General features: G+C 35.5%; 2 protein-coding genes and 1 non-coding gene across 3 annotated transcripts in view; 1 reads left to right on the top strand and 2 right to left on the bottom strand.

Moving 5' to 3' along the window:
- lasp (LIM and SH3 domain protein Lasp) overlaps nucleotides 1-24332 on the bottom strand; it is a 48592-nt gene extending 24260 nt beyond the window's left edge. Inside the window, exon 1 of the mRNA XM_073081396.1 lies at nucleotides 24078-24332. Coding sequence (XP_072937497.1) covers nucleotides 24078-24146 — 69 coding nt within the window. The 5' untranslated portion in view covers nucleotides 24147-24332. The remainder of the gene's footprint in view (nucleotides 1-24077) is intronic.
- Nucleotides 17860-17932, top strand: TRNAV-UAC (transfer RNA valine (anticodon UAC)). The gene has a single exon. It is a non-coding gene; the product is annotated as a tRNA-Val (tRNA).
- Nucleotides 24333-24726: 394 nt separating the features above from the next.
- Nucleotides 24727-27674, bottom strand: LOC140748668 (uncharacterized). The gene is made up of 4 exons (XM_073081512.1): nucleotides 27392-27674; nucleotides 26491-27117; nucleotides 26165-26383; nucleotides 24727-25553 (listed from the first exon to the last, which is right to left on the bottom strand). Exons 1-4 carry the CDS (start codon nucleotides 27590-27592, stop codon nucleotides 24774-24776), a joined length of 1827 nt encoding a protein of 608 aa, XP_072937613.1. The 5' UTR covers nucleotides 27593-27674; the 3' UTR covers nucleotides 24727-24773.
- Between the last annotated feature and the right edge of the window lie 58 nt (nucleotides 27675-27732).

Below are 27732 nucleotides of genomic sequence, written 5' to 3'. Positions count from 1 at the left end.
AAAGTGATCAGCCTCCTGCAAAGAAAGCAAAATCACACTATGACACACCATCAAGTCATCAGTAAGTTAATTATTTTTTTATAATTAAAGTATGCATTTATCTGTGCATTAAGCACGCGTATATTTGGTGTGTTTTGAGCGCCAGCAAATGTTCTTTTCTGCATGTTACTTTTACAAAATAATGTCGATGTTTCACATCTGCCAGGCGTCCCGTGACGGCTCACATTTTTTTATTTTTATTATTTGATAGGCATGCGCTTGGCCTCGATCTCGCCTGATGGTAAGCTTCGATGAGGCCTAAGATGTGCCACGCTTGCCTAGAAGTAGCCTATTCACTCTTGATTTGAAGACTCCTAGATTATATTTGTCGAGAAACACAGAAGTCGGCAGGGCATTCCACTCCTTGGCGGTTCTTATTAGAAATGACGAGGCAAAACGCTTCGTACGAACCAAAGGAAGGACGACTTGATAGGGGTGGTAGCCTGCCGTGCATCTGGACGTCCGAAGATAGAATGGGGCTGGGGGAACTAGATCGTGAACCTGTTGCGGATCGTCAGGAATCAGGCTTAACGATTTTCTTTGCGCGATTTTAGCGTGGTTTTTAGTTTTTAAACTATAATTATCTTTAATTCACGTACGCTCTTAAACCAAGCATGAGGTTGAGATGAAACTTTTGCAAGTTACAGTTCACACGCCCTCATTAAATTTAGGATTCAATACAAAGGTTGTAAAAAGTAGAACTGTTTTACAATAGGTGTCGCAAATGTTTCACGCACTGCCGAAACCGTTGCTCCAAGTGTAGAAACTTTAGATTTCTTTAGACGACGTAAATGGGAAAGATATTTTTATAGAATTTCTGCTCTTAAGGATGAATGTTTCAAAGACAATTTCGTTAATTTTTAGGGCTCCGTAGGGTAAAAAACGGGACCCTATTACTAAATCTGTCTTTTTTTTATAATATAAGAGTAGCAGACGAGCATGCAGTCCACCTGATAGTAAGTGGCTACTGCCGCCCGTGAACATCTGTAATCAACCCCAGATAGGATTAGATATTCCTACCTGAGGTCGGCCACAGATGCGCCGCTACCCCTGAGGACTAAGCTGGAACGCCTCGGAAAAGTCTGTCTCCCTTACCACACCCCTTAAAACGGAACACAGCAGCGCCTAACACTGCTGTTATTAGGTAGAAATAGGTGTGGCGGTGGTGCCGCCGGAGTCGACCCACAAAGGGTTCTACCACCTTCAAACCTGTTCGTCTGTCACACATTTACAGAATATATACGGCTACTATAACATCAAGAAACATAAAAAAAGATATTTTTTGGCGTTTCTCGGTTTATCTAAATGATACATTTAGGTTTCTGTTTCTGAGTCTAGGCGTATTTGTCTCTGTGTGTGTTCATAGCACCCACGATACAGGGAATCTTAGTGTGGGAGTGTCAAAAGCGATTGTCTTCTATACATACTTACTATAAACAACGAATATTAAAAGAAAATAGTTGGTACGGTTGCATATTAAAGTTTTATTCATGTTTGTCCAATGTCCATGACGCGAAATCTCGTACAAAAGTCAGTACCTACTTCATAGATATAATATGTAGGTCACATATCATGACGTTCACAACAATTTAACTATGAGTATAACATTGCATCACTCACCGGCTTAGGCTAATATATTCAACCCGAGCGCTAAGTACGTGAGGTGGGTAAGACCGCAGGATTACATACTGTGTCATATTATGACATAATAATGACAGTGACAACTTTCTTTTCGTTGCGAATTATGTAGGTGTAATAACTCTTCGTTTCTTTTACTGCGAAAACACTTTCATGCGACTGTGTAATGTTTTTCGGCCGTATATAGGTATGTGTTCGTGACTGACTGATGTTTTCGGTCAAGTTTCGGCCAAAATAAGATTTCGGCCAGATATCGCCGGCCGAAACATATTGTGTTCGTGAAATTTCAGGCCGCGTTCGGCTGTACTCATGCGTTTGAATATATAGCATGCGTTTCTTGATTACTTGTCCTTCAGTACGCTAACGAACCGCGTCTGATAAGTCAAATTTTGTTTTTTCTATGTACCCCTATTGTATTTATTAAATTAAATTAATAGAGGTATCTGAATATACATCTAAATTCATCAATTAGAAATCGGTCTGGCCGGGGACCGAACCCAGAACCGCGCGTCAAACTGGTATGGTGATCGCTCCAGCACATAGGTCGTCCTTTAATAAATTATACTTTAATAACCAACACATATTACACATATATTTGAACTACTATCTCAGATGGGCCAATCCGTTGACCTTCTCCAACCACCCATAAGGCAGTGGATAGCCTAGTGGTTAAGAAACTCGGTCTCTCGGTCGAGGGGTCCGAGGTTCAAATCCCAGGCACGCACCTCTAATTTTTCAAAGTTATGTGCGTATTAGAAATTAATTATCACTTGCTAAACGGTGAAGGAAAACATCGTGGGGAAACCTGCATACCTGAGAGAATTATAAAAAAAAATCTCAAAGGTATGTGAAGTCTACCAATACGCACTTGGCCAGCGCGGTGGACTATGGCCTAATCCTTCTCATTATGAGAGGAGACCCGTGCCCAGCAGTGGGACAATAATGGGTTGATGATGAACCGCCCATAACCCTTAAGGAAGACCAATTAACAAATCCAATCCTTCTAAAACTAGATCCCCGTCCACTTACGTCAACCAGACGGCAACAGGAAACAAACACACCGTTTTGCCTATATCTGGCCCGTGACTCAATGACCGTACGTGATATTACCATAAACACTATGAACTCGAGTGTTTTGGTATTCGACTATGCTTAAAGGAATTTGCTTGCCACGCGATTTTTAGAAGCAACAAAGCATGTAGTACATCTGATGGTAAATAGCAACCGTCTGCAATCAATCAAGATATGTCGTAGATATCGATTTCGTTGTTTAATAAGATTTCTAATTTTATTATCTTAGTACCTGTACCTCAGGTAGACATCATTAAACAAACGATATGTAAAAAAGCGTACTATAAACTAAATTATTATTTGACTGACAAAACGGTCTGAAGTAGTTCCAGCTCCACATGTACCATTAGTTAAGTTTAACATTGTAAAAAACATTTTTTAAAAAATGTGTGTTATGGAGTTTCTTTCGCCGCTTCTTCTCCATAACGAAACACCTTGTGAAGGGGTGGTAGTTGTATTGACATTGTGTTGAAAAAGTCCTCTTTAAAGAACCTATTTTGAATAAAAACAATTGATTTGATTTGATTTGATTTATTATTACTGAATTACTGACTGACGTGTCCCTTTGATGTCCTAATCGTGTCTTTTTCCGACAGATAAGACGCCCAGCAGTGGTGTCATCGGAGTCGAACCACAAGGGTTATACCACCTTCAATGCTATGTTGGTATGTTTGGTGCTAATGTAGTGGTGTAGTTATTGTAACTTATATTATAAAAATGCGAATGTGAATTTATTTGTTTATTGGTTTGTTACATAACCAATTTTCATGAAATTTTGTTCACACATTGCAAGTGGTTCAATAAAACACAGGGTACTTTTTATCCCAAAAAAGAAGATCCTGATAAATAGATGAAACCTCAGACCACGAGCACAGCCGCTAGTAATAAATAATTATTAGATAAGTGGACACCCCCGTGTTCCTAAGCCAATTAGGAAGTTATAATGCCTCTGTTATAACAAATCTAACCTAACCTAACCTAAATTTACTCCTAGACATAAACCCACGAAAGACTACCTATTGCCATTCATCGACCCAACCGCACCCAACATTGTCAACTATACAGTAAGCTAATATCCAAAGTATGATGCAGATACCGTATCTAATCAAATCTGCGCAGTTATCACCCAAATCCGCGCTTATCTGTTAACGGCTCAGTGCGATGATGCATTAACTGTACTTTGATTATACACCGAGTAGGTACTACAGATTATGGGTCGATTACTTGTCGTGAAATTATTGCTTTTGGATCTAACGTGTCTAGATGGTAGTGATAAGTACGAAAATAGATGTTTTTTTTTTTTAAATTGCTAGAAATATGTACTATTCACTACCAAATATTGCTATAACAACTGTATCTTGTTAAAAATATATCTTGTGAAAGTTGTATGCAATAACCCTTGTTTTTTATAAGTGGTATTCATGTCATTCTTTGGTTAAAAGTCCTATCAGTTTCCTTTCAGTTTCAGTATATAAGCGTTTAAATGACAAACTTCAACCTTGGATAACAACACAACCTCTTCCTGCCGTAGACGTGTAGAAAACTAAGAGACTATATCCGGGAGGTGGGTAGCCTCTTTTTGCTGAGTTTTACTACGTTCACCGCAAACAAGGAACACAGCAACATTCCTAGAACACTTATGTCCAATAGTGAACATAAAGATTGATTAAAGATTAAATCACGTAAAACTTCACAATTAAAATTCGTATTTTACTATTATTGGTTAGTGTGTAACCAGCCTTATACTTTTTCGTACCAATTATCATCAATAGATTTGTACCAATTTCCTTTCCCATCCAAATAGGTCATTCACTTAGAGTAAATTATCGAAGGTACCGGAGTTACTACGAGTATATTTTTCTAGTCGAATAAATGGTTTAGCTTGTAACACAGGTTTGTTTTTACCCAACCGCGGAAGGTAACGTTTTGATGTGAAACATCTATAGCCGCACGTAAAACCGATTTCTGGCGTGGCGACGCATGCCGTGGCGAAACTATTACCGAAGTCACTGATTAAACGAATTAAGTAGTCACGATTTGAAATAAATTCGTAAATTTTTGTATTTAATGAAAATAAATGTTTATTCAATAAATAGTCATCGTTATCTGGAAAAAAGTCGTAATATTTTATTTTATCATTATGACATATTTAGTTCCTAGCACAATATGTTCTTTTCTGCATATTACTTTTACAAAATAATGTCGATGTTTCACATCTGCCACGCGTTCCGTGACGGCTCACATTTTTTTTACGTACGTATCTCTTATTCTTTGGCACGCCGTAGCTCATACGAGTTGACGGCTTTTAACACATGAGGTGTCGTTAGGATCTTCTGTATAATATATGTAGTGGGAATTACATGGGCTATTTTTTTAATAATAGAAATAGCAGATGAGCATGCAGTCCACCTGATGGTAAGTGGCAACTGACGCCCGTGGACATCTGTAATCAACCCCAGATTAGAATTAGATATTCCTACCTGAAGTCGCTCACAGAAACGGCACTACCCCTGAGGACTAAGCCAGAAAGCCTCGGAAAACTATATCTCCCTTACCACACCCTTCAAACCAGAACACAGCAGCGTTTAACACTGCTGTTGGTAGTAGAAATAGGTGTGGCGGTGATGCTGCCGGAGTCGAAACACAAAGAGCTCTACCACCTTCAAATTCATATTTCAGCATTCAGTTTGTTTTTTTAGTTTTTGCCCGCGGCTTCGCCCGCGTTTAAAAGAAAATAATATAACATACATAAAAATGGAAATTCGTATCTTCAACGTTGCTAGAGATCATCACTTGATCAAATGCATAGTTTACGATTCAATCCTTACTAATATCGATTAAAATAATCGATGTTTTGGATCCAAAAGATCGATTCTCCGATTAATCGATCTTAGATCGCCAGCCCATTTCCCGTGGGATTTCCGGGATAAAAACTATTCTATGTCTTTTCTCGGGTCTCAGACTATCTTTGTGCAAAATTTCATTAAAATCGGTTCAGTGGTTTAGGCGTGAAGAACAGACAACCAGACAGACAGACAAAGTTACTTTCGGATTTATAATATTAGTAAGGATTATATAAACCTTAGTTATTACAACGAATTGATTTAAGGAGTTAATTTCTTTTTTTCCTGCTTGGATAATAATATTCTCTGTCAATTACGTCTACAAAAATCTAGCACACAGTGTACCGTCGTCGAGGGTTGCCGCAATGCTACCAATAAAAGTCTGTGGCGAAGGATCGCAAGACCTACAGAGTTCAAGACAGCTTTGAGGACCAGTTGTCATCGTCATGCTACGATCACTCTGTCAAGAGTGCATGACTACAGAGAAATAAATTACCTATTGATCTCCTTTATTTCCATGGACAAACTATACTATAATATGACGGACATCTAATCTAATCTTTCTTTAATCTAATCTTTGAAGGTGGTAGAATCCTTTGTGGTTCGACTCCGGCGGCACCACCGCCACACCTATTTCTACCTAATAACAGCAGTGTTAGGCGCTGCTGTGTTCCGGTTTGAAGGGTGTGGTAAGGGAAACAGACTTTTCCGAGGCGTTCCAGCTTAGTCCTCAGGGGTAGCGGCGCATCTGTGACCAACCTCAGGTAGGAATATCTAATCCTATCTGGGGTTCATTACAGATGTTCATGGGCGGCAGTAGCCACTTACCATTAGGTGGACTGCATGCTCGTCTGATACCCTTATATTATAAAAAAAAAATCTAAATATATATAACTCAAAGGTGATTGACTGACATAGTGATTTATCAACGATAGACCAACCAAACCACTGGACGAATCGGGCTGAAATTTGGCATGCAGGTAGATGTTATGACGTAGGCATCCGCTAAGAAAGGATTTTGATCAATTCTGCCCCCAAGGGGATAAAATAGGGGATGAAAATATTACTTCGTAACGCGAGCGATGCCGCGGGCAAAAGCTCGTTACTTATAAAACTACAATTTTTTCAAACATGTGCAACAGTCCGTGATCGTCCTAAGCTGACCCAAATAAACAGATGTAACGCACACAATCACAGCGTGTGCCCGCTTGCTCAAATTGAATTAACCAATCACTGTAGCCCTTGGTACAATCTGCTAATGTTAGGTACACCACACTTTATGTACGTTTATTATTGAAATTACGCTTCTTATAGGGCGTTTGGATCCTAACTTTGCTATGAATATGCGTATTAGTTCGGGTAAAATCTTGCGAGTTAAGTTTTATCGGCTTCCCGGTATCCGATTGAGCTGAAATTTGCATACATATGTATTTTTTATAATATAGGAGTAGCAGACGAGCACGCAGCTGATAATATGTAGTATACAAGTAACATGTACACTTGTTATCAAGCCAGGATTGGATTAGATTCCTACCAAAGGTTGGCCACAGGTGCGCTACTTCTGAGAACTATGTAGGAATGCCTCCAGCTCCAGCATGCCTTCCAGCTTAATTCACAGATTTTCTGAGGGTTGATTATAGATGTCCATGTGCTGCAGTAGCCATTTCCCACCAGATGGACATATTTAAACTTATCAAGCTTTTCAAACCAGAATTTATATAGCTCTTACACAGCTATTAATGGTCACAACGAAAAGGTCTACATACGACACAATGATCAAAATATTAAATAGAAAATCCTTACTATGTAGATATTGTGGCGACACTACAACCGCACGCCCAGACATCAAAAGACATTTAATTTCGCTGCTTCAACGGCCAAATGCTGCTATGTTGGTTCTCCTTTGACTGATATGATAAGTCATACAATTAAATTCTTTTACTAAATGACTTTATCAATAGCTATTTATAGGTCAAATCTTACAAGTTTTTTTTTTAAATTTGGAATACTTACGCAATGCAATGCAATCATGATAGTTTGGAGTTGATCTGATGATGGACTTGGATGATCGCGTATTATGTGCGTATTGGAAATTAATTATTACATGCTTTAACCATAGATTAGTAAAGATACTTCGCCGCCTCGAAATTGAATGAAGCCACAAACGGCTTATTTTAGTAAGTTCTTTTTTTTAATTCTTGACAAATAAAAACATTTTTAGAGAAAATATCCGAATAAATAACTAATACTGCGTAATTTACGTCATAAATAAATATATAAATAATTATTTCAATTATTTTATGGACATTTTAGCACGGAGACGTGGCAAAACTTTTTTACGCAACTATTTCAATTCTCAAAATTGGGTACATTTTCTTGTTAGGAGTGAGTAATATTTACTAATATATGGCTTTAACGAGGAAAACATTGTGACGAAACCTGAATACTTGACAGATCTTTAAAAAAACATGCTCGAAAGCATGAGAAGTCTACCAATGCGCACTTGGCCAGCGCGATTGACTATGGCCTAACCCTGCTCATTCTGAGAGGAGACCCGTGCCCAGCAGTGGGACAGTAATGGGTTTACGACATATCATAGACAGGGGATACTGTAGCTCTCTTCTAGTTCTGATAGAATAGGCAGGAGATACCGAAGCTCTTTTCTATTCCAGAGCCTATATGGACACACAGCAAACGACCTACACCACGCAATTTCGTGAAAGATAGTCACAAAAATGTGAGGCAACAAATAAAGGTGAGCACAGACCGACCAGCAACCATCAGTTGTGCAACGCAGCAATCGCCGCAGCAATTAATGTTGCGCTAATGAAGTGTGAAAGTGATCCGTTTGTTTAGTGGTTACGCTTGCTTTTTGTTGCAAATAGAATGGGCTCGGGAGTAAAGTCAGTGCAATTATAATTTAATGCTAAAGTCTTAACCATTCTACCGGCACGCAGGGAAGGGTTATGTCGTTCGCGCAAATGTTTGGATATTTATATCCTTTATTACTTTTTCATATCTTCCAAGACGCTGGGCGAATTTCTATAATTAATTTGGTTGGATCAAAAGCTATGCTACAAACGCTCGCAAACGAATACAAACCAAGTCAAACGCTCTGTCCACACGCTTAAATTTAAGACAGTTTGGCAAGCGCGCGGTCGCAACAAATAAAGGTAAGCACAGACCGACCAGCAACGGTGGTAGAACCTTTTGTGGTCCGACTCCGGCGGCGCCACACCTATTTCTACCTCATAACAGCAGTGTTAGGCGCTGCTGTGTTCCGGTTTGAAGGGTGTGGTGAGAGAGACAGCCTTTTCCGAGGCGTTCCACTTACCATCAGGTGGACTGCATGCACGTCTGCTACTCCTATATTATAAAAGAAAGCGCGCGGACGCAACAAATAAAGGCGAGCATACACCGACCAGCAACCATCAGTTGTGCAACATACCAATCGCCGCAGCAATTAATGTTGCGCTAATGAAGTGTGAAAGTGATCCGTTTGTTTAACGGTTACGCTTGCTTTTTGTTGCGGATAGAATGGGCTCGAGAGTAAAGGCGACGTGCAATTATAATTTGCATGGTTTAATAGTTTTATTCATACAAATACAGTTCCTTATCTTAAAAAAAATATTCAAATTATTTTATTAAAATAATATAATTAATAATTTTCATGTGTTATTTTTATAATAATAAAGTTCCCATCTATGTAGTCACTGACTGGTACGATTATCTACACTAATATTATAAAGAGGAAAACTTTGTTTGTTTGTTTGTTTGATTGTAATGAATAGGCTCAAAAACTACTGGACCTATTTTAAAAATTCTTTCACCATTCGAAAGCTACATTATCCACGAGTAACATAGGCTATATTTTATATGAAATATATTCGATAAAAAGATTTTGAGGCGGTAACGTTTGCCAGGTCAGCTACTATTAGCATAAAAAAGAAAAATAACCACAGACCTGTATTTTGTACCCAAAAAATAACGCATCTTGACGTTTAAGTTGTATTGAGCGCGAAGAATAAAAGTTATAATTGGTCGAAGTAATAGTATTATTCTTTCAATTATTTTATTTGTACGCAAAATTCGAAAAGTAATATATTGATTGAAATTACATCGGTCGATCGGTCGAATCTACTTCTTTATAAAAACCTTATAGTCAACCGAATATATAACCTTTATCAACTACTAGCTGACCCGGCAAACTTTATACCGCCTCAAAATCTATTTATCAAATATATTTCATATAAAATATAGCCTATGTTACTCGTAGATAATATAGCTTTCGAATGGTGAAAGAATTTTTAAAATCGCTCGTTGTTTTTGAGACTATTCATTACAATCAAACAAACAAACAAAGTTTTCCTCTTTATAATATTAGTATAGATAGTGACCGTTACATCTCCCAACAGGATTCGAACCCCGTACCTCCAGCACACCAAAATCCCCACTAAACTCATAAAAATACAAGTCAAGCCAAGAAAAGCGTGCTAATGGCGCGAATTCCCATCACACAAATGTTTACGTTGCACGAACGTTCAATTAATGCCGACCTTGTCACAACCGTGGTGGATTAATTAATAATTAAGTGGCGATGTATTGTTTTGAAACTGGTTTTTGAGAAATTATTTACACGAAATATGATTCGTTTTAGAAAATGGGAAGGTATTTAAGTATGTATAAGGTTGATTGTCGTCATCGTTACCATCAAGCCTTTACTGTCCCACTGCACGCATGGGTCTCCTCTCGGAATGAGTTTTTGGAGAATTGGTAGACCTCACACAGCTTTCGATATTTTTTAATACGCTTTTATTAGCTTCAGACGTATGTATGTTAGTATGTAACGGAATCTTTGAACATGATTTTAACCCCCTTCAAAACGTCGGATTAACTTGAAATTTGGCATACTTATTAAGGACCGATGACAATTCAATATTTTAAACATTCTGACCCGTTATCCTTACCAGGATAATCAGGATCAGCGATTTTTGTTTTCCTGAGACCCGGAAGGTCTGCGTTAAGACCAATAAAGGAATCTACCAGGCGCGCCGATCACCTAACCTAACCTGACCTGACCTGACCTGACCTGACTTGACCTGACCTGACCTGACTTGACCTGACCTGACCTGACCTCAACTTCGACGCGTCCGTTGTTAATAGCATCATGAAGCGGTGTCTCATCATCCTTATTCATTCAGCACTTCAACATCTGCACCTTCCTTTAACAAGATTTCCACTATTTCATTGTTCCCATTTCTTGCTGCCAAATGTAAAGGCATATATGATTTCAGCTCATCGTCATAGTCACAACTTATATTATTAACTCGAGCTGTAAAATTAATTAAACTACTAACAGTTTTAAAATCTCTGCAGGCAGCAGCAACACAAAGAGAAGAAATTCTAGAATTATTTTTGATATTAACATCATCATGCTGTAATATTAAATCGATGATTGGACGACGTCCTTTTGAAATGGCTAGATGTAAAGCAGTTGACCGTTTTTCTCTTGAGTATTGGCATCAGCGCCTGTTTTTAAAAGATGCTCTATCATCCTTTTTCCGTGATTACTTTTATCCAAGATAGAGGACCTGGGATATGGTATAAATTATGAAAGAAACCAGTTAGCATTGGCAATTCGGATGTCATTCAACAACTCCTCTGGGATTTTCACGTTAACAATAAAAATAAACACCAATGTAAAACACCACTTCATACAGCTGTGTTAAACAATGACCCAATATTCATTTTTGCACTGTTAAGCAAAGGTGCTGATGCTGATTCGAAAGATACACTTGATAATACGCTACGTAATAATCGTTAAAATAATCGCTAAAATAATCACTAAAAAATGAAAAATAAATAATAGTTAAAAAAAACTAAAAAATACGCTTTTATAAAAAATTCGACCAAAAAATGAAAAATAAATAATAGTTTAAAAAAACTAAAAAAATACACTTTTTATAGAAAATCCAACTAAAAAATAGAAAATAATTTTTTTAAAATTTGAATTAAGAATAGTGTAAATAAGATAAAAATATTTTTTATTGTAAAAAAAGCGTGGGGTGCTTTTTAAGATATTATCAAAATGATAATCCTTCTACTCAATATCTATCAATAAAATATTTATAACTATTGACACCCTGCACCCCACGCTTTTTTACAATAAAAAATATTTTCATCTTATTTACACTATTCTTAATTCAAATTTAAAAAAAAATATTTTCTATTTTTTAGTTGGATTTTCTATAAAAAGTGTATTTTTTTAGTTTTTTTAAACTATTATTTATTTTTCATTTTTTGGTCGAATTTTTTATAAAAGCGTATTTTTTAGTTTTTTTTAACTATTATTTTTAAATCTCAGGTGTGAAGATGACGATGTTTTCCTTTACTGTTTAAACAAGTGATAATTAATTTCTAATACGCATATAACTTTGAAAAATCAGAGGTGCGTGCCTGGAATTTGAACCTCGGCACCATAGATCGCGACGCCGAGTTTCTTAACCACTAGGCCAGGGGTTCCCAATCTTTTGTAACCCGCGGCGCAGTTACAAGTTTAATATTCTTTCACGGCGCCCTGTGCCCTGTCCTAGCTAACTATTTGAAGAAGACAGTCGAAAGAAATAGGTAACTACAATAATAGTAGTTACCTTAGGTTGATCGAAACGAAATTTAAAACACCACAATATGAAATTGTATAATACGTTATTATAAAATAATTTAAACGGAAAACAACAAGAAAGACTTGAGGATAACAAAAATAAAATACGATATGTATTCAGTTAAATCAATGTGAAGGGTGAGCTTAGTTATCGCCGTGCAGTTTTTCAAAGCGGGGAATATGACTTGACACTGCTACTCTAATTTCTTGCTCCACATTGATCCTTAGCGATATTTGTTCTTTATCACAGCTACACCTGAAAACCCAGCTTCACATAGATATGATGTTGCAAACGGAATGAATTTTTTTAATGCTTTGGATGTTAAATTTGGATATTCATTTTGAATCGATGACCAAAACGCCAATATTTGTGGTGTCCAATGATTAGAGGATCGACTCACGGCGCCCCTCTTTACTTTCTACGGCGCACCAGGGCACCGCGGCGCACACTTTGGGAACCCCTGCACTAGGCTATAACCGCTTGAATGAAATCCTTACTATGAGATTTTCTCAACAGCATTCGAGGTTAGGTTAGTTTAAACAATATGAAAACATGGCGGCGAATTTATTCCCACATAATTTTCATACGAACACGAGCATATATGATAATGGTGGAGAATTACACAAAAAAAATTGCAAGTATATCTTTATTCCGCAAAATCTAACTTTATAAGTAATTTGAGCTCTAATAACTTAGAAACACAATGAGCTTAGAAAATTGGACAAGAATATAAAATAATAGACAGACAATATAATTTATATCAACTTAACCTTACGAGACTTAAGTAGGCCACACGACGCAAAATAAACCCAAGTAAGGCAAAACTATTAAAAATGGCAAGGTGACTTACGGCAAATTAGTCAATAACCTTAAAAATCACCCGTGACTCTTATCTAAGTCTGTACCAATTAGACGACGCAACCGTCTAGTATTTGGATTTATGTAAGGCAAAACCATTAAAAATGGCAAGGTGACTTGCGACTAATTGGTCAATAGCCTCAAAATTCACATGTTATCCCTCTCTAAGTGTGTACCAATGAGACGACGCAGCGGTCTAATATTTGGATTAACGTAAGGCAAAACCATTAAAAATGGCAAGGTGACTTGCGGCTAATTGGTCAATAGCTTCAAAAGTCACACGCTAATCTTATTAATTCTGAAGTTAGATCAATGACACATTGAACTGATTGCTGACCTGCTGCATAGTCCCGGGATCGACTACCAGCAAGCGTAATATGTAGATAGATTTCGAAATTCATTTGTTTTTATTATGTCATTTAATTCACCAAAAGGTTCACAGGTGTAAGACAACATATATAAAGCAAACTGCGATAAGGTAAACAATATACGGCAAATTCGTAATTTTAACCAAACAACAAACAACGAATCATTGACAAAATTTGAATGCAATTTACCTCCAATGTGGTTTCATTATTAATAAAGACCGTATCCATTTTTTGTAAATCAAAACTGTGTAATATAATTAAGAAATCAATCACGCCACCTACCGGAAGGACAGATCAACTGCAAGTTAATTAAAATGCCGTAAAATTGATTTGTGGAGCATTTATTTTTAATTAATGTGCTGATGACACTCGATTTGCTCCAATAATTATAATGCAATGGAAACAGTATTGGTAATTAGTTTGTCCATTTACAGGTACGTTTATAGACATGCCGTGTTTATATTTAGTCCGTTTATAACTTAGTCTACTGTCATTTTTTGATTGAAAACATTAAACCATATAAAAATGGATTTTCATGCCAAAACATGAATGTGAATATGTTCAACGGAAATTTTATTTAAACATAGAAGGTTTACAGGGACCGATACACATACACATACAAACAATCGCGTGCGCGGACGTACGCACACAGTCACACACACAAACAAACAAACACACACTATAATCAAAACCCTAAAGCAAATCTAAATTTAAATTTATCTTTAACTAGCAAACCCGGTAAACGTTGTGTTGCCATATAAATAAAAAAATGTTAAGGGTGAACAACCCTTATCACTTAAAGTTATGAAAAGTAGATAGTAGCCGATTCACAGACCTACTGAATATGCATATAAAATTTGGTGAAAATCGGTAAAGCCGTTTCGGAGGAGTACGCTAACTAGCATTGTGACACGAGAATTTTATATATAAGATTAATTATTTGCTTAAGTGCCCGGAATCGAATCGACTAGGTCGGCACCCACTACTCAGTTTATTACCCACTACGTTCAGCTCCTCATATCATTATCTGACACCATATCAAATGATTTCCGTCCAGCCTTGACCACTGATTGACCGGCTTCCATATCAAATTGCTAATTTCAATTTCATGACCACCATTATGTTAGCGATGCTACACTTCTGTTTCAAATGCTTTATTCTGGCAAAAATAATCTATTCAATCTTATAAACACTTTCAGTCTGGGCATATGCTACAAAGGGATGGTCACAAATATACAGAGTGACCGAACTAAATTAGCTTTACAGAAACACGCACTGGTTTATCTCCTGGGTCTCTTGGGTCCATCTCCTTACGAATCTTATGAAGTCTCAGATACGCAACTTATTGTACTTAAAACAATAATAAATTGCTTGATACGTAAAAAAATCTTAAACTAGAGAATAATTATAAAACGAAATTGCTTTAAGATATAGTCTACGTTACTCCTACAAGAACCTTACCTTTAGAAGAAGCCAAGGAGATAAAAAAATATTATCCACCGCATTTCGGTAAAAATCCCATATTCGTAAAAGTATACAAATTGTAATTATTTGATTAGAAAGTATGCTATGCCCTAAGCCCTTCTCATTCTAGAAAAAACCTAGCTGACCTAGGTTTTTTCTAGAATGACAATTATCTAAATAAAATAAAGTGTTTTTTAAACATAGTAAAATGTGTATTGATCATAAATCAATTGCATGACTATTTTACTATAATAAAGATTTAAAGATTTTTATTGAACAAAAACACGTTACAAAAATATAGTATTCGTAAATATCTACGTAAGAAACTGTGTCGCAGGTGTTTAGGCCCATCCCGGGTAACACAGTAACGACATGTTCAATACACATTAATTTACTTATTATATATATATATTTTTTTTTATTTTATTTAATTCAAAAAATTGGTACACATAAGATACATTTAATTATAGTTTGCCAAACTGTACATACAGTTTGTTGGCAAAGTATATGCTCAGTTTCTATACACATGTTTTGTACCCCCTTATATTATAAATATAAATACTATACTAAAACAAAAAAACAAAACAAAAAAATAGAAGAAAACATAAAGAAAAAAAATAATAATGAAAATAAAGTAAATAAGTAATCTGGCTACTATCACATTACTTCAATAATAAGTTTTTTAACTTGAACTTTATAGTATGCAAAGCAAATTTTTTGGTTTGTCTGATTTCATCTATTTTATTATATATTTTAGGAACCATGTATTTTGTTGTCCTTTCCCCATAGTAATTAATCGCCCTTGGTTGCATAAATTTATTTGGCTTGTTATACCTACTATTCTGTCTATTTTTTATTTCTACTTTATAATCTTCACTGAAATACTGTTGATGTGCAATCATATATGTAACTTTTTTATTCACTGGCAATATTCTAGTCAAGTTAAACAGGTCTTCATAATGCCCTTTACATGATCTTTTAGTCTTTTTATCTATTAAACATTTGAGTAACCTAATTTGCAAATTTCTTATTTCCACTAAATATGAGTCAAAGGTACGTCCATAAACACTAAGTCCATAGCTAATGAGTGAGTCGGCGAGTGCATAATACACTGTATACATGGTATGCTAACACAACAATCCCTTTAAATGATAAAATTTTCCCAATATACTTCTAAGATTATTACATACACCATTTATATGTAATTTCCAGCTGAATTTAGTATCCACTGTCAATCCTAAATATTTATAACTATCAACAAATTCTATTTTACTACAAATACATCCTATTTTATTGTTGTGTAAACATTCATATGTATGTCCTATATGTATGTATATGTACGTACAAATCTTATCATCAGCTAAACTGCATTTTTTGCTACAATTTCATAAAAATACATAAAGAAACTCTTTAAGCCTTGCAACTGAAGTCATCAACCACACTACGGATGTGTGAAATTGAATTTTCATTAGCAAAAAAGTTTAGTCGCGAAAAAAATCTGTTTACAACACGCGAGGTATCGGCATGTGTGTTTTTTGTTGCCTCAACACTTTACGTTGTTTTTCTGAGTTTCCATCCACCTGACATGATCCGTGGCGTAGGTCATCATAGCGTCTGCTACTCCTGCTACTATGCAGACGAGCACGCAGACCACCTGATGGTAAGTGTCTAACTGTGCACTGCTGCCGAAGGACATGTGTAATCAATCCCCAATAGGATTAGATGTTCCTACACAGGTCGGCCAAAGATGCACTTTTACCCCTGAGGACTAAGCTGGAACCACCTCGGAAAAGTATGTCTTCCTTACCACACCCTTCAAACCAGACAGCGCTTAACACTGCTGTTAAGAGGATGACATAAGTGTGGCGGTGGTGCCGCTGGAGTCGAACTACAAAGGGTTCTACCATCTTCAAAATTATGTACATGTATATGTAAGAATTGTTCATTTTATATATACCTAGTGTATATATACACTAACCCGGCAAACGTTGTGTTGCCATATAAATAAAAAAATGTTAAGGGTGAACAACCCTTATCACTTAGGGGTATGAAAAATAGATAGTAGCCGATTCTCAGACCTACTGAATATGCATATAAAATTTGGTGAAAATCGGTAAAGCCGTTTCGGAGGAGTACGGTAACTAACATTGTAACACGAGTACAGTAGAATCCGTTTACTATGACTCCGTATATATTGACCAACCGCTTATTATGACGTAATTACACAGAAAGATTGGTTTTCATATAAAATTCTTTGTAAAACATCGGATATAATGACTTCCCTTACAGCACATACCTTACCCTTAACCTTACATGTTGCTTATTATGACCCATTGTCGATAAATTATGTCCGGTTTTAATGACCGACATGACGACATGATTTTTTACATCTTCGGTAATGTTCGTTGATCTTTGTGGTCACGAAACCTAGACTCAGATTCTTTAGCAGCACCGGAAATGTGGAAAAATTATGTTGACATTGATAGTGCTCTCCTCACACCTGAAGCACCAACCGATGAAGATCTCGTACAGAACATGAATGTTAAGGAACAACTCAAAAGTGATGAGGAAGAGGAAGTCGAGGAAGAACCATTAACTACCGCAGAAGAGGCGATTATCACGATATTATCACGATTTTAATAGCAATATTGAAAATGATTAACGTGCAATTTTTATTTTGATTTATTATGCTGTTTCTCTATTAAAATACATAAGTACATATTTATATAAAAAAAGTTTTTTTTCACGAAACGCTTTGTATGACGTCCGCTTATTATGACGTGTTTGTCAATTCCCTTCGATGTCATTATAAACGGATTCCACTGTGTTTTATATACAAGATTACATTTTAGATACCTTAGTTATATTTGGTTAGTTATCGAAACGTGTATAACATTTTCACAGCTACGTTCATGTGGTTCCGTGGTGTAGTGGTTATCACATCTGCTTTACACGCAGAAGGCCGCCAGTTCGATCCTGGCCGGAATCATCCAAAATTTAAGGGTAGCTTTTTTTCACTTTTTCCTTTTTAATGTCTGCGTTTATTTATTTCATAATAATTATAATTAGATATATGGTATTATTTTTATTTTTTTCTTTCAAAAATATTTTTATTACGTATAAACATATTGTTTTATTTAGTTATAATTAAACATAATTTAACAAGAAAATATAATTGAAATATAAATTAATTGTAATTTAGTTTAAAATAAAAAAGAAAGTCAACATTTTAAGTATCTTATAAGTTATTGGTTATTACTTTTAACAATATTTAATTCTTTGGAGTGTAAATTTAAATCCATCATACTAAACCAAAATCGTGAGAAAAACATGTTTATTTGTTAAAAGATAAGTTATCGAATTAATTAAAAACAGATTGTGAGGTCATTGTAGATTTTAGGTTCAAAAGATTAAAGTTATGTGAACAGTGTAGCCTCGGTAACAATAATAGAAGCCATTTTAAACTTTATTTAACAATACTTATAATTTGATGAATAAAAAAAATAAAATGATGTTTTACCAACAAACAGTTCCGAAAATTTTATGACACGTAAGGCACGGTAATAAATTGTCATCAATCCATTACCGAACACTGTCCCATCCCACTGCTGGGGAACGATTTCCTCTCAGTAGACTTCACAGACCCAGACATTTTTTTCCTAAGGATAGAGGTTTCTTCACGATATTTTTCAATTTCCTCCGCCGATAAAGAAAATGAGAATTAATTTCTAATACGTAGGTACATAAATTAAAAAAATTGGTGTACTTGTATAGGATTCGGAACTCGACGTCACGATCTAAATGCCGCGTTTCATCGGACCTCCTCCTTTCAAGGTCAAGATCAAGCATTTCCCTGCCTTTTTTTACATAGAGTATCAACTCTACCTAACTAATCATAGTTCATCGTGGTACCGCCAATGAATAAGGTCTCGAAAAAGATTACCGCAGTTTGGTATAAAGCAAAATTCTGATATTCCTGCTCGATCAATTCCAGAACAAAACCCTGTATAACATCATTCAACATTTCAAACATTTTGTAGACCTCTTATACTTATACTTTATATTTTATTTATTATGTTACACCAACAAAGTATACACCAACAATCGGTTCAAGTACAAAAAAAGAAATAAGACACAGGTACAAGTGCTACCTCAATTATAAGTGCAAACTACAATGCAAATAGAAGAACAACATAAAATAGTACTTATACGAATTAAAAAGAAAATAATTGAATGAAATTGTAAATATTGAAATATAAATTAATGAACTAATTGTCTCTCAGACATGTAGGTTGCCTATGTTTTTAGACCTTTAGCAGGCTAGATGCTTATTACCTAACAGGTGTTCACATAACTTAAGCCGACCAGTCCAACAACTTGCGAACATATGACAGCTTGACCAAATATAGTGTTATTTTAACATCTAAGGCCGTTTACGCACGCGGCGTAAATGAATAGCCTTAAAAACGCTTGGTGTTAAATTGATTTGCATAATATGAATTTTTATTTAGCGTCATAAGATTAAAATATCGGCTTTTCATTATGCTCTCTGCATGTGAATGTTATGGCTAAGCCTTAATTAAACAAAATTTGTAATGTGAGAGATGAGTGAGATGACAAAAATTAATGTAACGCTCGATAATAATTGATTGGGGAATCTTTATTTTTATATTCATACAAGGTGCAGAACTTCACGGTTGGAGTGAAATAGACAAGTTTTTTATATTGCCGGTACATCGGCCCGTCAAAATCTCGGTGCAGATCTAACGGTCGCGCCGATCTACTCGAAATATCGGCTGCCGGGATGACGGTGCTCGGGTGACGGACGTGCGGTGGAAAAGCGGCTATAGTAAATGGATGTACGCTACTTCGGCGCCGTCATTAATTATCGGTATCGGCTCACTGACGGTGGCGGTGGACAAACAGCCTTAGAGCCATCAAACGCCTAGTTTGCACGCAGCCTTACAATGTAATGTGTGAGGTATTTCAATGACAAATTATGAACTATACCTACCAACCTACCTGCATAAGCTTATTTCGTGCAGTTAGTCATATTTTTATGTATTTCAAGGTAAAAAGATAACACATATCTCTTGTTATTGAGTTATTATGTTGTAATATTATGTGTTATGTTGTAAGTTGCTAATAGAATGTTTTTATCGTTTCAGTGGATTTCTGTCAACATGTAGAAATTTTCATAGATGTCTCTGGGGTAGTGAAATCCTTCGTAGTTGACTCTGAAGGCACCACTGCAACACATATTTCTGGCATACATATCAGTATTAAATGCTGCTGTGTTCTGGTAGGAGAGAAACACTCTTTCAAACTTAGTCCTCATATATGGATCCAATCCTATCTGGAATTGTTTCAATGTCCATGGGCAACAGTAGCCGCTTACCATCAGGAGGACTGCATGTTCGTTTGCTATGTATTATATAATACTAGCTGACCCGGCAAACGTTGTGTGGCCATATAAATAAAAAAATGTAAGGGTGATCAACCCTTATCACTTAGGGTCATAAAAAATAGACAGTAGCCGATTCTAAGACCTACTGAATATGCATATAAAATTTGGTGAAAATCGGTAAAGCCGTTTCGGAGGAGTACGGTAACTAACTTTGTGACACGAGAATTTTATATATAAGATATAAAAATGTTAATATATAAAAATGAATGTATTCTTCTCCTCCATTACTTCTGATGATATGACCACTTACTTATATCAGTAACTTTATATTGCCACCCTACAAACTGTTGCTAAGGTTGAAAAATATGAAATGGTGTCAGATAAAAAATTATATTACTTATATAATATAGATAATATTTTTTGTTTATGTTTTGACATTCATTTGTTTCTATTGTCTTTTGATTTGATTAGCAAATAATATAATTGTCCCCTTATGATTAAAAACAATGGATAATGAATAAACATAATTATTGTAGAACCTAAAACTATAAAAATATTGCCTATATCACTTGCACAAATTAGACAAATCCGAATCCAACATGCAGGCTGTCCACCTGATGGACTGCTTTCTACCGCTGCCCATGAATCTCTTTATTCAGCCATCAACAAGATGAGATTACTACCAGAGGTCAGCTAGTATTTTTTTTATAATATAGGGGAAGCAGATGAGCATGCGGTCCATCTGGTGATAAATGGCTACTGCCGCCCATGGACATCTACAATCAACCCTTGATAAGATTAGATTCCTACTTGAAATCAGCCAGAGATGCGCCACATCCCTTAGGAATCAGCTATAATGCTTAGGAAAAGTATGTCTCCCTTACTACACCCTTCAAACCAGAATAGCAGTGCTTAACACTGCTGTTATAACAGAAATAGATGTGGCGGTGGTGACACCAAAGTCAAACTACAAAGGGTTTTACCTTCATGTCATAACATGATATTGCCAAATATTTAATTGTTATTAGATTCTTGTCATTCCAATGACCAATGTTACACAGAAACTGAACTGGTGAGTTATCTTCTTCCTTATTTAGGCAACATTAGAGATACAGAAATCCATATTATGATAAAAGTATATTCAGAACACATGTAATTCAAATGTATAATTTCATAATATTGTTGAATAACACACAAGGAAAAATGTCATTATCAATATACATGAGTAAATTGTAAAAAAGGGGAAAATATGAATTTAAAATTAATTACATATTTTCCACATAATATTGAATCACAATGGATTATTGCGGTTTTCCCAAAAAATAATTATTAACAATTTAACAGAAAATTATAATCTATATAATAATATGTGAAGCTAAAATTTCAAATCCCTTTTTAGGAATATTGGGTGTAAGGATGACTGACATAGTCAAAGTTCATATATGCCCATTATTAATAACTAATCTATCTAATGTTGTATCAACTAAAGATGTCCATTTGAAGTATTTAACACTTGCTGCCTGGTAGAAAATTTTTCAATTTTGATCCAAAACCAATGACACCAATCTAATGACTATAATATTAAAATTCGTCAAGCCATAGGCTGTAGGGTGTGCCAAACTGTAGACCCGAAAAACACTACCCTCCTCTATCAGATAAAAAAAATATTGTTGCTATTAATGCAGTTTAAGTGAACTATATAAACCTCATTTTTACCATAATGGGTACCCAAAATATGACTCAAACGTTGATACAGAGAAAAAATGACTTTATAGTAGATTAAATTAAGTCATTTTTGATTTATGTACCTTATTAAAAATAAAATATAATCTATTGTAATGAGGAATGATTCAGTATAATATACTTGGTGAATTTAGTTTTTACTAGCTGTGCCCCGCACTTTCACCCGCGTTAAAAAGAAACAGGGGCAGCTAGTTCAAAAATATAAGTAGCCTAAGTTACTTCTTATTACATCAGCTATCTGCCAATAAAAGTCCCATTAAAATCGGTCCAGCCATGTCAGAGATTAGCCAGAACAAACAGACAGACAAAAATTTAAAAAATAATGTTATTTTGGTGTGTGTACAGTATGTATATTCACATGCATGTAGTAAAAGGTGTTTATTTCAATATTAAAAACAGACACTCTAATTTTTAAGACTAAGTTTAGTTTTCATTCATCATATGGACTGCAAGTAGTATACTTAGCTGCAGATGGGCTGCTGCAGCAGTCAACTACATAAAAATCTCTACCTATAATAAGACAAATATATTTCTGTTATGAATTCTACTTATCAGTTTCATAAACAAATTTGTTCTTTATCACCGATAAGATACTGTTATCACCTTGTTTGTTTGGTAAAGAATTAGCACTGAATATTATACCAAAAATAGTTACTATTTCTGCTATATGTTATATGGGAAGATAATATATATTGCATATTGCAGAAATGTGTATTATATACAGCTAGTATATGGCTGCAAACCTTTTAATGATTTTCAAAGGTGATAGGACTAATATGGTTCAACTAAGGAGAAACCTTCGCCAAACCTATTTCTAGAATAAAGTTGTTGTGTTTATGCAAAGTATATAGCTTATATGCAAAGTATAGTATATAGAATGTTTCTGATATGAAGACCAACTTAGACCTCAATATTGAGAATACATCTGTAATCAGCATCACAATCTCTTTTCTATATGGAGTTGGTTATAGATGTCCATGGGCAGGAGTGACAACTTACCAGGGGGAAGTAGCTACTTAATAGTGTGTGGACAGCATACTCATTTGTTATTTCAATCTTAGAAGAAACTAGTGTTAATATCTGTAATCTGCCCATGAGGATTAATTTATTTAGATAGGATTTTCATATAAACATGATATTTCCAAAGGTTTAATATAGACCAACTTATTCCTAGAGCTCCTGTCTTAAAGCTAAGACAAGCTATGAGCAGAAGTCACTTATAAAATTAAGTTCAATGTTGTAAAGTGTGATTTCTTGCTCTTATTGACTTTTGTGTACAATTTGCCATTGTTTGATTCTTGTACAGAAATACTAGGTCCTTGTGAAATATCAAATATGTCAGTATAAATCCCAGAAGGTCAATATTTTTTACAAATAAGATCACCACAGTGTCAAAAGGTAATAGTTAAAAGGTATAAATAAGGTTTGAGGAAAGTGAAGAGTAAATGTAATTTCTTACGAATTTAAGTTAACATTTGCCTCATAAACTATTTATTTGCTTTTTAGAACATAATGTAGACAGCATAAACTAAAGCTTTTCTTTACATAAAAATATGGTACTCAACTTTTTTTAACAAAATTCCCATACGAAATTACCGCGTTCGAATTTCAAAACATAACTTTTTTCAATTACCTATTCAGGCACAGGCATTCTTGCGGTAAGCCGACAATCGAGACATTGGCACAATCGATACATTATGTGACACAAGGTCACCCATATTGCCTAATAAAGGCAACGGATGAATACACAGATATCATACGGACCAAGTGATATCAACGCTAATTTATATAATTTAATGAGTCACCCATCCGCTCGTTTAAATTGGTGTACCGACCAATGACAAAGTTTAAAAAGTTTACAAAGAACTGACCGAATAGAAAAACAGCTGAAAAGTAAAAGACGATATTACTCGCCAAGCGGAACAGATAAAAAAGTCGTTTTGTACGCGAAACTACTTTTCAATGGAATGCAAGTGAAAATTACCTTGTCCAAACATTTCAATTCCTCAGTCGGATAAACTGTTTTCTCACACCGTGCGCAAGTTTTATTCATTTTCAAATCTTTCCACACGATAACTCCACAAATAAATAAAAACACCCAAGTTTCACAGAACAACACAAGTTTTGACGATTCACAAACAAAGTTTACGATTCACTTTTGGGAAAACACTCACGAGCACGATTTCAGTAGCATCCCCGTACGCGCATGCCAAAAAAATGACAAATGGCGGCGGACGGTATTGCCAACGTTAAAGATTGATCATTCAAAAATCTACCAAAATAGCCGCGTAAACCTACCAAACATAGATTAGTAAAGATACTTCGCCGCCTTGAAATTGAATGAAGCCAAAAACGGCTGAGAAGTAAGTTCTTTTTTTGAATTCTTGACAAATAAAAACATTTTTAGAGAAAATTTACGAATAAATATCTAATACTGCGTAATTAACATAATAAATAAATAATTATTTCAAATATTTTAGGGACATTTTAGCACGGAGACGTGGCAAAACTTTTTTACGCACTTATTTCAATTCTCAAAACTGGTTACATTTTCTTGTTAGGAGTAATCTTTACTAATCTATGCTACCAAATAAAAAAACAAAGGGACGAAGAAAAATAAAAATATACGAAAATTAACTGTAAAAAATGTATTATTAGACAAAATACCAAAATATTGTGACTACGGACACATACATTTATCTTTTTGTAAAACTGCTAAAGCTTCATTGAATAATTGCTTCGAAGTTTGTATCATTTCAGTCAAATGGTTGAAATCGTCCTGTTTTTCTTCTTCTATCATCCTGAGTTTATCTTCCATGATTTTTAGCTTTTCCTCAGCTAATTCCAATTTGTATTTAAGTTCGTCTTTGTCAAGGATTTCAGTTCCTTCGCCTGTATGTGTTTCGGAAGATGTTGTCTCGCTTGGTTTGTCAACCACAGCTGTTATAGATGAATGCTTCTTTGTAATTAGATTACTCGCTGCCGTATCCTGTTCCTTTACGATCGCAGTCTTTGAAATCTTCGAACCCCGTCTAGAGTCCTTCAGAAGTTTAAGTTCTTCTTCTAATGACGATACGCGTCTTTCCAATCTTCGTTTCTTTTCTTTAGTCTTTCTGTAAGTCACCTCCAAGTCTTCCCACTTATGCCGCTCAGCATCTAGTCTCCCGTTCAGTGTAACGACTAGTTCTGAAAGCTTTTTGATTTCATTATCCGTAGCCGTCTTCATAGGAGTGAAGAACACACTTTGTAGAGAACATTCTTCGTATCGTAGTAACTGGGCTCTTAGTTCATCGATTTTGGTCGCCTTTTCCGTCGCTTGTTCTCGTAGCGCGTCTATTTTGGCGTCAGTATTCTTAATCAGTTTTTGATACTCTCCGACCTCAACGTTCATCTTGTTCATTTTTGACGTATTTTCTCTGAGAATGTCTTGATAGTATAGTTCTAAGCTTTTTATTTGGTTCTGGAAAAAAAAAATTAAGCTTTAATTGCTGGTCAATTTGCAGCAAAATTGAGCTAAATGTTAAAATAATATTTGTTTTTTTTTTTTTATAATTATACCTAAGCGATAAGGCAGACGGGCTACCTGATGGAAAGCAGTCACCGTCATCTATGGACATTTGCAACTCCAGAGGAGTCACCCATGCATCGCCTTTGGAGGAGAGCTCATTTTACACCTTTCTTCTTTTGAAGAGCTCCATGTCATAGCGCTCCGGGAATAACTCAGGAGGAAGTTCATTCCACATCTTGCACGTCCGTGGCCAGAACATCCGTGCAAACCGAACCGTGGAGGACCGCCACGAGTCCAGTTGGTGCGGATGGAACTTCATCCTTCGGCGAGTGGTGTGATGAAACGGTGACGTAGGCAGGTCAAATAGTTCTTCGGAACACTTACCATTGTGAAGCAGGTAGAACACGTAGAGGGAACCTATGTCCCTCCGCAATTAGTTCAGAATTCTTTAACATTACTTAGATATCTCCTATAATTATCAAGAAACTTGAAACACCTAGGCTATAGTTGGTTAACGTTTAGATAATCACAATTATATGATAAGCATACTTTTGTCAACCTACCCTCTGTTCATTAATCAGCAAATCATCATGATGACTCTTCTCAACGAGGGTCTGCATCTTCTGTCTTATCGTAGTAGCGTCACACTCGAGATTCCTGATCCTGCATCTGGCTCCTTCTAACTTCTTTTTCATCTCCTGATTCTCTTCTTTCAAATTTTCCAGCGTTTTCATAGCTTCTTCTATTTCTTTCTTTCTTTTCATTTCTATTTCTCTTATCACCTGTAATAAACGTTGATTGAAAGCTTCTGTGATATTTCCAAATGTCCTTAAAATATCTAGTTCAAATAACTGTTCCTCATTTATTCTTTATTTACTTTTAAACATACCTGACTTTGATCCTTCTTTTTCGCTTCAATCAAATCTTTATGTTTCCCGTTTAATTTGATTTCTAGCTCGCTTACTCTTGCTTGCAATAAAACGATTTGCTGAGCTCTACCTTTCCATCCAGCTAAATCGTTTTGCAACTCCTTAATGCTAGTAAATTTGTCACCCATTTCCTGTTGCAATATTTTTGTGGCGATAAGAATATCATTCTTAAGTTCCAAGTTTCTGTTTTTACTTTCATATAGCTTTCTATTTACAACAGCTAGTTTGTTATTAAGGTCTTTTAATTCATCTGAATTAACATCAATGGGTTCATCCTTGCACAGGCAGGCGTCTAATCTTTCGTTTTCTTTGTTTATCAAGTCTAATTGCATTATCTTTCGTTCCAAAGCTGCATTTTTAGTTTTATAGCCCTCTAATTCAGCTACCAGATGGCGGTTTTGTTTGCAAAGTTCCGTGATTTTCGCGCTAATAATGCCAGCTGATTTAGATGAAATGGCCGGCCCGCTGCCGGATATGATGTCACGAATGCGCTGTTTTAGGTCAGCGACCGTTTTGTTCAACTCTTTTATTTCCTCGTCCTTTGTGAATATGAATTTACGCAGCTCATTATTTTCGCCGGTCATTATCTGGAACAATTGCATTTTAAATGTGTATTTAACGTTTGAATATCGTAATTTTCATCACGTAAATAATTATGCACAGGCAATAAACTCGCGGTATTTCACATTTAACGCTCTTCGAAGACCTGCGAAATTTTTTATCCCGGTTTTACTTTTAGAGTAATAAGAGTACGGTGCCGGTTTTGCTCAACCTATATTTGTCAATCAAAAATAAATGTTTAATTTTTAACAATAGGCCTATAAGCGCTTCATTAAAGTTATAACTGACAGAAATAAGAACCTTAAGTTGTTCGATCAGATGGGCATTAAGTTCTGGCGGGTACAACATATCATCTGGATCTCCCTTATCAAGACCTGCCAACATTTTCAGCTTCATTTCATCCGTTTCCTCTATTTTCGCTGCCATTTCAGCCATTTTGTCATCCTTCACATTAGGTTTCGATCGTATTTTTGTAGACGAAACTGGTTTCTTATTATCCATATCAGTTGAAACAACAAAATATTCGGGAGTAATGCGATCCTTTTGACTTTACGTCAGGGTTGATCGAAATATATCAAAAAAATATCTAGTTCTAAATTTAAAAGCTTCGTAAACAGTAGAACAAAATGAATTTAAGCAGT

The sequence above is a fragment of the Epargyreus clarus genome, unplaced genomic scaffold, assembly GCF_041222505.1.
Source record: "Epargyreus clarus isolate Ecla_fem2 unplaced genomic scaffold, WU_Ecla_fem_2.2 ptg000016l, whole genome shotgun sequence".
NCBI lineage: Eukaryota > Metazoa > Arthropoda > Insecta > Lepidoptera > Hesperiidae > Epargyreus > Epargyreus clarus.
The sequence above is the reverse complement of the archived record's forward strand: the minus strand, read 5'-3'. Positions and strand labels throughout refer to the sequence as shown.

Coding starts and splice junctions, on each gene's coding strand:
- LOC140748668 (XM_073081512.1), bottom strand. CDS start 27,592: ATGGATAATAAGAAACCAGTTTCGTCTACAAAAATACGATCGAAACCT. Junction 27,118..27,391: donor ATCTGATCGAACAACTTAAG/GTTCTTATTTCT, acceptor CAATTGTTCCAG/ATAATGACCGGCGAAAATAA. Junction 25,554..26,164: donor TGCTGATTAATGAACAGAGG/GTAGGTTGACAA, acceptor TTTTTTTTCCAG/AACCAAATAAAAAGCTTAGA.